The sequence below is a fragment of the Equus przewalskii genome, chromosome 4 (assembly GCF_037783145.1).
Source record: "Equus przewalskii isolate Varuska chromosome 4, EquPr2, whole genome shotgun sequence".
NCBI classification, from domain to species: Eukaryota; Metazoa; Chordata; class Mammalia; order Perissodactyla; family Equidae; genus Equus; species Equus przewalskii.
Genome location: NC_091834.1, coordinates 69,606,457 through 69,622,862, shown reverse-complemented (window position 1 = coordinate 69,622,862; position 16,406 = coordinate 69,606,457). Strand labels below are relative to the sequence as shown.

General features: G+C 37.5%; 1 protein-coding gene across 13 annotated transcripts in view; it reads left to right on the top strand.

Annotated features, from left to right (window-relative positions):
• Window positions 1-16,406, top strand: part of IMMP2L (inner mitochondrial membrane peptidase subunit 2) — an 848,424-nt gene that overhangs the window by 33,522 nt on the left and 798,496 nt on the right. For 12 of the 13 annotated variants that reach the window (XM_070617586.1, XM_070617584.1, XM_070617583.1 and 9 more), the window contains one exon: window positions 8,757-8,893. In XM_070617586.1, coding sequence (XP_070473687.1) covers window positions 8,759-8,893 — 135 coding nt within the window. In that variant the 5' untranslated portion in view covers window positions 8,757-8,758. Of the gene's footprint in view, window positions 1-7,684; window positions 7,796-8,756; window positions 8,894-16,406 lie in introns of those variants that run through there. The other variant, XM_070617588.1, reaches the window with a different exon arrangement.

Below are 16,406 nucleotides of genomic sequence, written 5' to 3'. Positions count from 1 at the left end.
GTAATATGAACTGTCAGCATGTATTCCCTGTTTGAACTCAAGTGCTTACTCTGGTTAAGTGGAAAGGTAAGAATTTCTAAGGCTTTTCAAACTCTGAAGAAGTTTTCAAAAGCATGCAGAATTCCATCATGGTCTGCACTGGCTACGTAAAGGAATTGCAGTTAGTTAAATATATTGACTGCTGCATAAATAGGGAAGAATCTTACTCAGTGTTTTTTGTTCTGCTTAGAGCCGCAGAGAAACTAGACTGAGAAAGTGCAGTTTGTTTATTATGATGGGAAAGAGATCAAGATTAGTGTTACCCCATAGTATCTATATATTAAATTGACTTCTTAGGACCATCCTTTTTTCTTTTTTAAATGTTAGAAACCAACAAAAATTCAAAGAAGAAAATAGTTATAATTTTCAGTCTCAACATCTAGAATTAACCACTGTTAGCATTGGGATAAGCCTGTTTATTTCTCTCTCTCTCTACTTGAATAATTACTTAAGTCACATGAGTGTTTATTAAGTAATTAAAACAATAATACAAATACTACTCTATTTTAAATACTTTTAAGTGCATATATAAATTTACATAGAAAATGTAAAGTATTGTTTAGTGAGAGTTTTTAAATAGTATTATAATGCATGCTTAGCCATCTTTATATCCTTTGCACTTAGCATTGGTGTTTGGCAGTCAGTAAATAAATGTTTACTGGATTAAAAGTTAATGTAATAAATTTTATATATACTGCGATCAAATTGAACTTGTAATTTTTTGAATAGCCACATTTTATTTTGCTCCTAAGCTTTCGAAAATGCTGCTCTTTTTGCCTGAAATGCCCAAGTCTCACCTCAAATGCCATTTCCATTGTAAGACCTTCCCTAATCATTTTCTGATGGACAGTATAAAGGAAAAACTCAGTCCTCCACCTCTCGTTCTCCTTTACTCTCACACTACTACCACACACCTTTCGCACCAGATGTGTGGAGGTCTTCGCCCACCAAGCAATTCCCTGACACCATCTGGGTATCCTACAATTCAAGTCAATTCCGACACTGTCTCCCTGGAGATAGCATCAGATCCCACAGGTTAAGGACTCAGGCTCAGAAGACCTCCTTCACTTTCAGATGCCGATCGGAAGTCCAGGTTGTTACCTGTCCTTGTGACTGACTGGCTATAGATCAAAGGTTCCCACGAATCCCTCCTTGGGTTCCATTCATTTGTTGGAGCATCTCACAGAACTCAGAGAAACATTTTACTTATTAGATTACCATTTTATTATGAAAGGATCTAACTCAGGAACAGCCAGATGGAAGAGATGCATAGGGTATGGTATGGGGAAAGGACGAGGAGCTTCCGTGCTGTCTCTCAGCACACCATTCTTCCTGAATCTTGTTGTGTTCACCAACCCAGAAGTTCTCCAAACCGCATCCTTTTGAGTTTTTATGGAGGCTTCATTACATAGGCATGATTGATTCATCAGTGGCCACTGGCAATTGATTCAACCTCCAGCCCCTTTCTCCTGCCGAGAGGTTGAGGGTGGTACTGAAAGTTCTAACTCTAATCTCAGGGTTGGTTCTTCTAGTTACCAGCTCCCATCCTTAGAGAACCTAGGGGCTTTCCAAGTAATCTCATTAACATAACAAAAGGCACGTTTGTACCTCTTATTACTTAGGAAATTCTAAGAGTTTTGGGAGCTCTGTGTCTTTGGGCCAAGACCAAATATGTGTTTATTTTTAATTATAAATCACAGTACCACAGATAAACTTCCTTGTTCCATGTTGTCATGCTCTAGGGACATTGGTTCTTTTTAATGCTCATCTTCACTGGGAATATTTGTTTAGGGTAGTCTTCCATGGTACATTGTAACGCCTTGAGAGCAAGGACCATATCTGCTTTTTCACCCTTGTATCCCCAGCACCTTACCTGTGGTCTTGTACTTAATAGGACTGAATAAATGTTTGAAGAATTGAATTTTGAGCGTGTTTTTAGTACTTTGGAATGTAATTCAAGGAAATGACAAAATAATAGGGCTTTGATAGGTCACTACTGCCTCTTGACGCTTCTTTTTTTTATCTTTTCTTCTCTCCTACCACTGCTCATCCATTTCCAATCCACTCAGTTTAACCTCCAAAATGTGCACTATCTTAAGTCTGGCCATTTTAATTCATCTCTTCCACCACCACCCTAGTCCACCCTACCATCATCTCTTGCCCTAGACCACTGGAATAATCTAGTCTCCCTGTATCTATCTTGTCCCATCCAATGGAATAGACTAAAATTATAACCTATTATATAGAAACGATTAGTATTGTTTTGTGAAACTTTTCAATCCTTGTTGACTGTGATGTGAGTGTATATGTGTAAGTGTGTGTCTGTGTGAGTGAATGAGTACTTGGTTGCTACATAAAAGATATTTCTTAATGTGAAACATGGTCAGAAAAATTTGAAAGCCATTGTTCCAGGTTACTAACTCTGGAGAATTCTTTTGCTTTGTCTGGGTCGGAAGACTGTGTGTTAATAAGTAACCCAACCATGTGACCCTCTGTTGTATGTGTCTTCAAAAGGAGAAATTCCTTCAAAAAAAAAAAGAGAAGTGGAGTCTTGGATCCCATAACTATAATGATTTGTGTCATATAGATACTAACACCTTTCTTCACATGTTCCTCTTGTCTCTCATTTCAAGTTTAAGTTCACTGGGTAAAATCTTCGGAAATGAGTATCTGGATAGAATTTGACTATAGTTTTTAATTTTTTAAAAAAAAATTATTTTATTTTTATTGTGGTAACATTAGTTTATGACATTATATAAATTTCAGGTGTACATCATTATATTTTGATTTCTGTGTAGATGACGTCATGTTCACCAACCATAGACTAATTACAGTCCATCACCATACACATGTGCCTAATTGCCCCTTTTGCCTTCCTCCCTACCCCTTTTCCCCTCTGTCTCTTTGTGTTTGTTTTTTATTGTTTTTATCTTCTATTTATGAGTGAGATCATATGTTATTTGGCTTTCTCCCTCTGACTTATTTCGATTAGCATAATTTCTCAAGGTCCATCCGTGTTGTCACACATGGCACCATTTCATCATTTTTATGGCTGAGTAGTAGTTCATTGTGTATATGTACCACATCTTCTTTATCTATTCGTCTCTTGATGGGCACCTGGGTTGCTTCCAAGTCTTGGCTATTGTGAATAATGCTGCAATGAACATTGGGGTGCGTATATCTTTACGCATTTTTGTTTTCATGGTCTTTGGCTAAATACCCAGCAGGGGAGTAGCTGGATGGTAGGGTAGTTCTATTCTTAATTTTTAAAGGAATCTCCGTACTGTTCTCCATAGTGGCTGCAACAGTTTGCACTCTCACCAGCAGTGTATGAGTTCCGTTTTCTCTGCATCCTCTCCAACGCTTTTGCCCATTTTATAATTTGCTTGTTTGGTTTTTTTGTTGTTGAGATATATGAGTTCCTTACATATTTTGGATATTAACCCCTTATCAGATATATGGTTTGCAAATACCTTCTCCCAATTTTTAGGTTGTGTTTTCATTTTGTTGATCGTTTCCTTTGCTCTGCAGAAGTTTTTTAGTTTGATGTAGTCCCATTTGTTTATTTTTTTCTATTGTTTCCCTTGCCGAGTCAGGTATGGTACTTGAAAATATGCTGCTAAGACCGGTGTTGAAGAACATACTGCCTATGTTTTCTTCTAGAAGTTTCATGGTTTCAGATCTTAAATTCGAGTCTTTAATCCATTTTGAGTCAATTTTTGTGTATGGTGTAAGATAATGGTCTACTTTCTTTTGCATGTGGCTGTCCAGTTTTCCCAGCACCATTTATTGAAGAGACTTTCCTTTCTCCATTGTATGTTCTTGACTCCCTTGTCAAAAATTACTATCCATAAATGTATGGGTTTGTTTCTGGGCTCTCGATTCTGTTCCATTGATTTGTATGTCTCTTTTTGTGCCAGTACCATGCTGTTTTGATTACTATAGCTTTGTAGTATATTTTGAAATCGGGGAGTGTGATACCTCCAGGTTTGTTCTTTTTCTCAGGATTCCTTTCGCTGTTCAGGATCTTGTTCCATATAAATTTTAGGATCTTTTGTTCTATTTCTGTGAAAAATGTCATTGGAACCTTGGTAAGGAATGCATTGACTCCATAGTTTGCTTCAGGAAGTATGGACGTTTTAACTGTGTTAATTCTTCCAATCCAAGAGCACAGAGTATCTTTCCATTTCTTTGTGTCTTCTTTAATTTCTTTCAACAATGTTTTATAGTTTTCAGTGTACGGGTCTTTCACCTCTTTGGTTAAGTTTATTCCAAGGTATTTTATTCTCTTTGTTGCAATTGTAAGTGGGATTGTATTCTTGATTTCTCTTTCTGCTACTTCATTGTTAGTGTATAGAAAAGCAAATGATTTTTGTATGTTGATTTTGTATCCTGTGACTTGACTGTATTCATTTATTATTTCTAAAAGGTTTTTAGTGGATTCTTTAGGGTTTTCTGTATATAAAATCATGTCATCTGCAAATAGTGACAGTTTCACTTCTTCTTTTCCAATTTTCATCCCTTTCATTTCTTTCTCTTGCCTGATTGCTCTGGCTAGGAATTCCAATGCTATGTTAAATCAGGGTGGTGAAAGTGAGCATCCTTGTCTGGTTCCTGTTCTTACAGGGATACCTTTCAGTTTTTCTCCATTGAGAATGATACTAGCTGTGTGTGTGTCATAGGTGGCCTTTATTATATTTAGGTACTTTCCTTCTGTACCCATTTTATTCAGAGTTTTATCATAAATGGATGCTGTACCTTGTCAAATGCTTTCTCTGCATCTATTGAGGTGATCATGTGTTTTTTATTCTTCATTTTGTTAATGTGGTGTATCACATTGATTGATTTGCATATGTTGAACCATGCCTACATTCCTGGAATAAATCCCACTTGATCATGGTGTATGATCTTTTTAATGTATTGTTGTGTTTGATTTGCTAGTATTTTGTTGAGGATTTTTGGGTTGATGCTCATCAGTGATATTGGCCTATAATTGTCTTTTTTTGTTTTGTCCTTGTCTGGTTTTGGTATCAGGGTAACGTTGGCTTCATGGAATGAGTTAGGAAGCTTCCCCTCCTCTTCAGTTTTTTGGAAGAGTTTGGGAAGGATAGGTATTAAGTCTTTTTTGAATGTTTGGTAGAAATTCACCAGGGAAGCTGTCTGGTCCTGGACTTTTATTTTTGGGGAGGTTTTTGATTACTGTTTTGATTTCCTTACTGGTGATTTGTCTATTCAAATTCTCTATTTCTTCTTGATTCAGTTTTGGAAGGTTGTATGACTTTAAGAATTTATCCATTTCTTCTAGATTATCCAATTTGTTGGTGTATAGCTTTTCGTAGTATTCTCTTATAAGGCTTTTGTATTTCTGAGGTGTCTGTTGTAATTTCTCTTTCATTTCTAATCTTATTATTTGAGCCTTCTCTCTTTTTTTCTGGGTGAGTCTAGCTAAAGGTTTGTCAATTTTGTTTATCTTTTCAAAGAACCAGCTCTTGGTTTCATTGATTTTTTTTCAATTGTCTTTTTAGTCTCTGTTTCATTTATTTCTGCTCTGATTTTTATTATTTTCTTCCTTGTACTGATTTTGGGCTTTGTTCTTCTTTTTCCAGTTCCTTTAGGTGCATTGTTAGATTGCTTATTTGAGGTTTTTCTTGTTTGTTGAGGTAGGCCTGTATTTCTATAAACTTCTTTCTTAGAATGGCTTTTGCCGTATCCCATAAATTTTGACATGTTGTATTTTCATTTTCATTTGTCTTCTGGTGTTTTTTGGTTTCTTCTTTGATTTCTTCATTGACTCAATTGTTGTTCAGTAGTGTTTTGTTTAATCTCCACATATATGTGGCTTTTCTGATTTTCTTCCTGTAGTTGATTTCTAGTTTCATACCGTTGTGGTCAGAAATGATGCTTGGTATTATTTGAATCTTCACTTTTTTTTTTTTTGAAGATTGGCAGCTTAGCTAACAGCTGTTGCCAATCTTCTTTTTTTTTTTTTCCTGCTTTTTCTCCCCAAATCCCCCCAGTACATAGTTGTGTATTTTTTTAGTTGTATGTCCTGGTTGTGGCCTGTGGGACACTGCCTCAGTGTGGCCTGATGAGCGGTGCCATGTCTGTGCCTAGGATCCAAACCAGTGAAACCCTGGGCCACTGAAGCAGAGCATGTGAACTTAACCACTCAGCCACAGGCCTGGCCCCTATTTTAGTCTTCTTAAATTTATTGAGACTTGTTTTGCAGCCTAATGTGTGATCTGTCCTGAAGAATGTTCCATGTGCATTTGGAAAGAATGTGTATTCTGTGGTTTTTGGATGGAATGTTCTGTATGTATCTACTAAGTCCATCTGGTCTAACGTGTCATTTAAGGCCAATGTTTCCGTATTGATTTTCTGTTTGGATGATCTATCCATTGGTGTAAGTGAAGTGTTAAAGTCCCCTACTATTATTATGTTGCTGTCTATTACTCCTTTTATGTCGTTTAACAATTGCTTTATATATTTAGGTGCTCCTGTATTGGGTTCATAGATATTTCCAAGTGTTTTATCCTATTGTTGGATTGTTCCCTTTATCATTATATTGTGGCCTTCTTCATTGCTTGTTACAGTTTTTGTTTTAAAGTCTATTTTGCCTGATATAAGTATTGCTACTCCAGCTTTCTTTCCATTGCCATTTACATGGAGTATCTTTTTCCATCCCATCACTTTCAGTTTGTGAGTGTCTTTAGATCTGAAGTATCTCTCTTGTATGCAGCATATACATGGGTCTTGTTTTTTTTACCCAGTTTGTCACCCTATGCCTTTTGATTGGAGCATTTAGTCCATTGACATTTAGAATATCTGTTGATAAGCATGTACTTATTGCCATTTTGTTACATTTTCTCAGTGTTTTAATAGTTCTTCTCTGTTCCTTTCTTTTTCTTTATATTTACTTATTTTCTCTCTCCCTCTCCTTTTTCTTCATGAATGTATTTCTTAGTCTTTTTTGTTTCCTTTTTATGTTCTTATCTATTTTTGGCTTCTTTTCCTCTCTATAATATTAATATTGTCACGACAATGCTCTCATTGGTAGGATGACTTTTGGGAACTTAAAAAAAGAGAAGCCAGGGCTGGCCCAGTGGCACAGTGGTTAAGTGTGTGCGTTCTGCTTTGGCAGCCTGGGGTTTGCCAGTTTGGATCCCAGGTGCAGACATGGCACCACTTGGCAAGCCATGTTGTGGTACGCATTCCATATATAAAGTAAAGGAAGATGGGCACGGATGTTAGCTCAGGGCCAGTCTTCCTGAGTAAAAAGAGGAGGATTGGCAGCAGATGTTAGCTGAGGGCTTATCAAACCCCCCCCCCAAAAAAAAAACACTACAGGTAAATAAAAATTGAATTATAAGAAAAAAAGAGAAATGCCTAAATAATGTCCTGGTGTATGCTTTTCTGGCATATACTTAGCTTGAATTGCATTTGTGGACCCTTTTGGACTTATTCTCAAGAGGACAAGAAACCTTAGATCATCTTGGAAGCAAACTGGGCTGTGGGTTTAGGGTTGAACAAGCCTCATGATTGTGTCAGGGAACTTTTCAGTTGCTCTGATCTAGTCTCACACTCTAAGGAAGGAGAGGTAAAAAGACCTCTATCTTCCTCTCCCTCCCTTCACCTTCTCCTTCCAGTCTTGGACAGCACGTGGAGCTTGACTAAGTAAGACAGTGATCAAACTGGTCATTTGTCTTTCCCAGCCAGGAGAGTTCTTCATCTGTGGGACTGCGTTTGGCTCCATTTGGTCAGTAGGATAGCACATCTTGATCTCTCATTGTTTTGTTTTTTATTGCATGAGATAATTAAGAGATCTTCTTATCCCTAGAAAATCTGGGAATTAATCACGTGCTTACAGAGCTAAGTGAGGGTTGGTAATTGTCTGTATCAAATTCACATGCAGTGATTTTTTTTCTTGATCTAGCATTGATTTCATTTTTGTATTAGTTAGGATCAGTTTGGCTGCTATAACAAAAGCCAATATAGCAGTGGTTTAAACATGATAGAAAGTGACTTATCTCTCATTAAGCTGTTCGAGTGTAAACTATGCAGGGCAGTTGTGGTGCCTCCATGGTGCTGGGGACCTAGAACCCTTCTATTTTGTTGCTTTGCCATCTTTAACTGAAGCTTTATCTCACGGTTTGAAATGGCTACTCCTGCTCCTACCATCACCTCGTTATCACAGTTATCATAAAATGGGGGAACTGAAAGGGGAGGACATATTCCTTTAAAGGGCACAATGTGGAAGTGTATCATTTCTGCTCGTATGCCATTCATTTGACCCTAGTCACATGGTCATTCTTAGCTCCAAGGGAGGCTGGGCAGCCACACGTCCCATTAAAACTACTACTGTAGAAGGAGAACAGATATCAGGGGTATAAGGGGTGTCTCCACCATAATAGTCAGCAACAGAAGAAGATTTACTTTTAGCATGCTTATGTATTTTTTTATAACATTGTTTTGTGGAGAGAAATTTTCCCCTGAAGTTATCAAGTGGACTTGAGCTACTGAGAAGAGTAAACCTGAGTTAATGTAGTTGCTTTTGAATTTAAGTTAATTTTATTATAGTGGTTACAGGGATGAGTATGAAATATGTTAAGAGACGAGGTTTTTCTTCCTTAACTCTTATTTTTCTTGTGCTGTGTTTGTGTCTTTCTTTTTCACCTTTTTTGAGGTTATTTTCATACTTGTTTTCTTTGTGTTTTTAGGTATGGCACAGTCACAAGGCTGGGTGACAAGATACTTCAAAGCCTTTTGTAAAGGCTTTTTTGTGGCGGTGCCTGTGGCAGTGACTTTCCTGGATCGGGTCGCCTGTGTGGCAAGAGTGGAAGGAGCATCAATGCAGGTGAAAACTAATAACGACTTCATTCTTTAGAGCACATGCTTCATTGTTTCTTGAGCGCTAGAAATGAGATTTCTATGTATTATTTCTACGCTGGGAATGGAAAAGTTTTAAAAAGGCCTTGAACTGAAATGTAGCTTTACTAAATTTCTTTATGTGGTCTTCTAATGTAGTCATATTATAAGCAGAGTAGAGGTGAATAAAGATAATTGTCAGATAGTTATCTGCATCTGTAGTGGTTTTTTTTTCTGAGAATCATAAGTGGAGATCCTAAACAAATTTTACTTAATGACACTATTTTTTGTGGATGTGGCCTGGGATTTTAAGAAATGTTAATTATCCATATTCGAATATCCTTTTAAGACCAAATTATTAGCACAGTTGCATGATGGTTTTAGTCAAATTCACTTACTTTACTGTTTATATATATATATATATATATATATATATATATATATATATACTTTTAGTAGGTAGAAAAGTCTAGAGCACTGACCCCAGATATTTTAGTATGTTCTTTAAGCTTGTTGGTGATTAAAAGATTATGTACAGTTTACACTGAAAGAAGTTTTGAGTGGAGATTTCAAAAAGTTATATGCAAATAGTCTTCTGGAATAACTTAGAGTTATTCTAAAGTTGATGTCTAGAACCTAGCTATTTAAGTAGTTAATACAATTCAGAATTTGCGTTTTGTAGTATGATTCGTTTTCCTCCATTATTAGCGTTTCTTAAGTTCATGCATTGTGCTAAATAGCTGTGTAAAACAAATAAATAAAATGAATATATAAGCTTCTACGAGTTTAAAATTATACAGGGATTAACCAGCTTCGTTTTTTTTCTGTTTGTTTCAGGTAGAACTAGTTAAGGTCATAGCTTTAAGGAGGTAGAATGGATTCACTTTTTTTTTTTTTACTGTAGTTATTATATGGGAAATGAGTCTCTTCCTGAGCTCTGGTATTCAGTGAGATTCTTGGAGTGTGTGCTGTATGGGTGAAGCTAAAGGCCTAAAGCAGGGCTGTCTGAATTTTTACCTCTACTTCTATCATTTGAGGGTGGTTAGGGCCTTCTCTTGGCTACGAGACTCTGAACTCAACCCTCGTCCCTCAGGTTCCCTCCATAGAGGTGGGTCACCACCCCCAAGCAAACTGGTCATTTAAATTCTAAAATACATTTATTTATTTATTTTTAAAGGTTGTCACCTGAGCTAACAACTGTTGCCAGTCGTTTTTTTTTTCCCCCCTGCTTTTTCTCCCCAAGTCCCCACAGTACATAGTTGTGTATTTTAGTTGTGGGTCCTTCTACTTGTGGCATGTGGGACGCTGCCTCAGTGCGGCCTCATGAGTGGTGGCATGTCCACGACCAGGATCCAAACCAGTGAAACCCTGGGCTACCAAAGCGGAGCGTGCGAGCTTAACCACTTGGCCACGGGGCCGGCGCCTCTAAAATATTTTGTTACAGGGGTACAGTAAACATAGAAAGAGGGATTTACAGGTATATGGCTTTATTTCCAAATGCAGTTTAAAACATTTAACACAGATGGGATTTTACATTTCCTGCCTCTTTAATTTTAACTTCCTGGCAGCCTCTTCTTAGACCTAATCCTTAGGGAAAGCTAGACTTTCTTTGCTGAGTTTTTGAGTCAGATTCTTCATTTGAGATTAAATCTGACTTCTCCACAGCTACCCAAATCCCTTTTTGGTCCCTTGGATCCCTTTGAATATATCCACAGGTATGTATCTTTTGGTAAAAAATAATCACATTAATAATAATTTTCTCCAATTTTGTTTGTGCTGTCTTGCTGCACAACCATCACTATCCTGAGATGGATTTTTCCAGAATACAAAACGTCCTTTGCTTGCATCAGTGATATTCTAGAAGATCATGTATCCCAGTCTTCATGTTTTTAGTTCAGTATATACCCACTGCACATCTGTGTTCATGGCTTATGCTAAGAGCCAAGGAAATTCACTAAGAAAACAAGAAATTTACTGTCTTATGAAAAGACAGGGCTTATTCCCAGTAAAGAAGGCAGTGAAGAAAGTGTTAAATAGTATCATTCTTATGGGGCTTGCCCCGTGGCCGAGTGGTTAAGTTCGCGCGCTCCGCTGCAGGCAGCCCAGTGTTTCGTTAGTTCGAATCCTGGGCGCGGACATGGCACTGCTCATCAGACCACGCTGAGGCAGCGTCCCACATGCCACAACTAGAAGAACCCACAACGAATAATACACAACTATATACCGGGGGGCTTTGGGGAGAAAAAGGAAAAAATAAACTCTTTCAAAAAAAAAAATAGTATCATTCTTAAATGCCAGTCTGTTGACTAATGCTAAAAGAGATACGTTAGAATTGCTTACAGTATTCCTGGACCTTACCCCCAAGAAGTCGAATTTGTTACCTTGGAGTTTGTTTGGTGTATTATGTAGAATTTCCTTGGCTACTGGCCATAGAAAAAACAGCTTGAATTGACTTAGGTATAGAGGGAAATTTATTGGAAGGCTTATAATGAACCCAGGAGGAAGGCAGGAGTGTGGCAATCGTCAAGGACAACTGGAACCAGGGACTTGGTCGCTGCCAGGGTGCTCAGTCTTCTCTGTTTCTAACGTCTGCTTCTGTCTGCATCTTGGCTTAGTTTCTCTCAGACCAGCTTTCCCCACAATGCAGGGCACATGGCTGCTGGCAGCTCTCATGCCTTAAGATGCCCAATTTCATTAACTTCTGAGAGAGATTTCTTCTCTTGCCTTAATTTCGGTTTGAAAAATCTTGGGGAAGGACTGTGATTGATTCAGCTTAGGTCACATGCCCTTATCTATATAAATATAGATTAACTTTGGCCAGAAGTTTAGGGTTCCTTGAGTGGCCCAGCTTTGCACAGGTGCACACCCCTAGCCTGCGGCTAGGCTGAATAAGAAAATGGCAGCATGTATTTGAACCACATTGTTCCATGGGCTTTCAGGGTGAGGTCGGGGTGACATTTCCAAGAAGAGGTGTGTGGTTTTCAGAATAAAAGGGGAAAGGATATTCTGGGAAGAAAGGAAAAATGCATGTTTATTATAGTTGGGTCTATATTTCAGGAATTTTAGACTACTTCTAACAGATAATTTATTTACAATTTCATTAGATATCACTAAATCATACTTAAAATTATTTAGGAGCAGAAATTGGAATAATGAAATATGGTGATGAATTAATTCTGCATATTTGAAGACATCTTTGCTACTTCACAGCTTTGATGAACTGAACATGTTTAGACCATGTGGTTCAGCGGAATTTCTCACAAAAAATTTGAAAAAAATTCTTGTCTTTAAATTTCTGTAATGATGCAAGTACTAAAATAGCTGGCAGGGTGTGTGGAGATCTCTGGAAGTCCCTGAGCATCCTGCAAGGAACACACCTGCTTTTATTGACTCTGAGGCCTGAAAATTATATCTGGTGTATGGCAGTTGGTTGATTTGTTGTGAATGGAAGAAGTAGTTCAGATGCGTGGTGGTATCTTGTACCTAGGCTTAGAAATATGAAAGGAAGGCCAAAAAAGCAAGGCAAGAAAGAAGAAAAGCATAAAGAAGAGGAAAAGAAAATAACATGGATTAGTTAGGTGACAGAGGATGATGGAGAAAATTAGACAGCTGGGCCAGTGAGCAGAAGACAGTGGCACAGAGAACTGATTATAAAGAGACTGAAGACAGAAAAGTGCTCCAGTGGAGGGGTTGCTAGGCCTCTTCGTGGGATCTCTATTGGAATTGGACCCTTGAATGCTGACACATCTCGGCTGCATGTTTGTATGTAGCACCATGGGATGTGTCATCTAGCTATCCAAACTGCATCTCAATATTCATGGAAGGAATCTGTGTGCCATTTTGAAGGAATTCGTATTAGTGTAGGTTATCAGCCTTGAGCATCATTTGTTGGATGGCAATTTAGTTCTTCTGTGTATTCAGGTAGAAAGAGCGTATCTAGTCATTTCTGTCAATTCAAATATAGGAGTAATTTTGTGACTCAAGATGTCACTTTGGGATGTGGACAATAATGAAAAGCACTGGTAACTGAGGTAGCATAGGGAGTCATTTATCAAATGGCTAGTAAATGCAAAACACCATTTTAGGTACTATGGGGGATGGTGAATCAAATAACAGATTCTGTCTTCAAGGTACCTGTAGTTTAGTTGAGGAGGTTCAAGAATTATTAATCCTGAATGATGGATACATCTTCAGATGAGATTAATATAGAATATATCAAGCTGTCAGACAGATGTTTGGCTAGTGCCTGGTACATTCAGAAATGAAAACTTCTTCAGTTTAGCATACTGTTTTGGAGAATGGACCTGGAAATTTTAATTTGGAACAGAGTGGTATCAGAAAATAATACCTTGAGCCTTGTTATTGTTGCCCACTGTATTAACTTTTACTATGGCAATAAACAACCCTAAGATTTGAGTGGCTCACATACAGATCTTTATTTCTTGCTCATGGGTCTGTGGATTGACTGTAGTCACTCTAGACTATGGATTTGGTTCAGTCTGCTTTGTGTGTCTCTCATTGTGGGTCCTAGGCTGAAGGAGCAGTGGCTTCCTGTGGTGTACTCTTCTCATGGGTAATAGTAGGACACAAGAGGATAAGTGGAAACACTCAAAACCCCTTAATGCCCCAGTTCAGAACTTGCACTCCTCTGTCCACATTCCAACGGTCAAAGCAAGTCATAGGGTGAAATCCAAAGTCAATGAGATGGGGAAGTATATTCCACCCACAGGGAAGTCATGGAAAAGGTGGAGTAGGAAGGAAAAATTGTGAGTAGGTAGGTATGTCTACCACAGCCACTGTGTCTCCGAGGACATATGGTTGATTTCAGAGGTAACCTAAACAGTTATATTTGTCTTTGAGTCTACCTACAATGACCTTAGTCTTTGTAGGCCGAGACTGACAAAATCGGAATAGATTGAAATTCCGAGTCACTGAATTCTGGAACAGATTGATCCATTTTAGATGTCTTTAGCTTGGAAATAGCTCAGGGCCAATTGGATCATCGCTTTAGAGTGGCTTTTCTTAAAGGTCACTCTGCAACTTGTAGACGTGTTATTTAAGAAAATCCATGGATTGAAAGATCAAATCTCATTCAAGGAACATATAATACTAGTCCTTTGAAGTTTATTCAATAAACACTATCATAGCAACACTGGAAATTCACTTTGAGTAACAAATTTTGTGTAAGAGCTGTTTTTATGTCTTTTAAAAATTCTATTGGCTTGAGATTTAATAGATGAAGCTCGTTTTCAGGATTTCCTCTTATAAGAAATAATTCTTTACTTTATAAACACTCCTCAGTGGTTCTTTTTTTAGGTTAGGTTTTCCAATATTAATTTACAATTCATTAAGTATCTGACTAGAAGGATAGAGGGGATCAAACATGGGGAGTTGCAGCTAGCTGAAGGTAAGTCATAAAAATGAAAATGGTTTTTAATGATATAATGATATAATTCAATGAAAAATAGGATTCAGTTTATGAAACATTTGATTTTTTTATAAAGTTATGTAAGTATATCCTCCTTATTGGATGATATGTGCCTTTTGAAATGCTCTGCACACAGTGAATCTGGCAGAAATTGCTGGTTAATGATTATTCATACTGACCTATTCCCCTTTAGTGCACATGAATCACTTCTACTCATTGTTGAAAGCTTGCTATGAAAGTAGATGCACCTTTTTTTTTTTAAAGAAGCACCATATTACTCAACATTAATTTAACTCAGGAAATGAAGACTGATATTGCATACAGTCGAAACTACAGAGGGAATTTATGTCAGTGGAATGCAATTATTCAAATTAGAAGTTCAATCGCTTACAGAAGCTTTTAGAGTAAAAGGGTGCCCTAGGAATAGTTTAATGATCTCACACCAAAGTTTTAGATTTTATTTGAGTGAGAATGCCTGCAGCAGGGGTCACTGGTTCTTATAAAAGGTGTATGCCTTCTACATTTAAAATTAAGATTTCAGATTTTAAAAAGTAAGTGAAAGAAGTAATTTCAAGTGTCACTGTCCTGTTTTTGTTGCAATTACTACATAATTTTTATATAGTGTACCGTTTTCCTCTTTCTGTTTTGCATAGCCAGAGGGGAGAATACTTGAAAACGTTACTACACAATACTGTCTCTCTAGCTCAGACTTCAGAGGAAGATTTATGCAGAATATATTAGAAAATTAGAGAATGTGAGAGAAAGTAGAGTTTAATTAGCATTGAGGAATTCATCAATAATGTACATTCATTGGTTCAAAATTGTCTTGACTTTGAGCTACCTGCAAATGATCCTAAAGATCATTTGGTTTGTAATAAACCTCTTATACTCCTACCTGGCTCTTTGTAGTCATTCTCTTGTTTCCTGCTGAGTTTAAAATTAAAAGTTCTGTCAAAAAAGCAAGCAAAAATGTTCACATTCTCTCTTTCTCTCTCTCTGTCACATTTATTTATTTTATTTTATTTTTTAAAAATTTAAACCTACTGGGGCCGGCCCGGTGGCGCAGCGGTTAAGTTTGCACGTTCAGCTTCTTGGCGGCCCGGGGTTCTCCGGTTCAGATCCTGGGTGTGGACGTGGCACTGCTTGGCAAAAGCCATGCTGTGGTAGGCGTCCCACGTATAAAGTAGAGGAAGATGGGCATGGATGTTAGCTCAGGGCCAGTCTTCCTCAGCAAAAAGAGGAGGATTGGCAGTAGTTAGCTCAGGGCTAATCTTCCTAAATTAAAAAAAAAAAAAATTAAACCTACAGTGGACTTAATCTTCAACAATTATTGTTGGTTGTAACTATTTTTAATTATTTCTAATTATTTTGACATTCTGAGAAGCTGGATACAAATAGACTCTCAAGCAAAGAAATATATTGTCATTTATGCACCAGAATTTAACATGGAGTTAGGGAGTTTTATGTTACCTGCTGAATTTGCACTTCCAAGATGCTGGCAACCACCGGGCACACATTTCCTCTGATGCTGACTTCTCTGTATTCCTACTCCCCTTGGTGGTCTGGGGCTCTCTTAGAAGGAAGCCAGGAGTTAATGTTGGAATGCTTTATTGGCTTACATGTGAGCTTTATTCCAAATTATCTTTGGCTCAAAAATCTCACCTGAGGTTTTTACCCCTTAGGATGTTATGCGTTTTTATGTAGTTCTGCAACCTGTCATTAAAAGAGAATTCAAATAGATCAGTTTGTATTTATAGAAACAAACATATGTGATACTGATACAGTTGGTGAATGATAACTTCATAATGTCCCTTCATGGATTTTCTTCTCCTCTCATGATGGAATAACACTATGCTCCTGTTTTATATAGCCAGGATTATATCTGGTATTTAAACACTGACTTCATAACACTCTCTCTTTTTTTAATGTTGAAGTAAATTTAGACATACAGGAAAGTTGTAGGAGTAGTGCAGAGAACTCCCAGGTGTTCTTTGCTCAGATTCACCAGGATTCAATATTTTGCCACGTTTGTTTTATTCTCTTCCTCTTTCCCTCCCTCTCCTTTCCTTTCTCA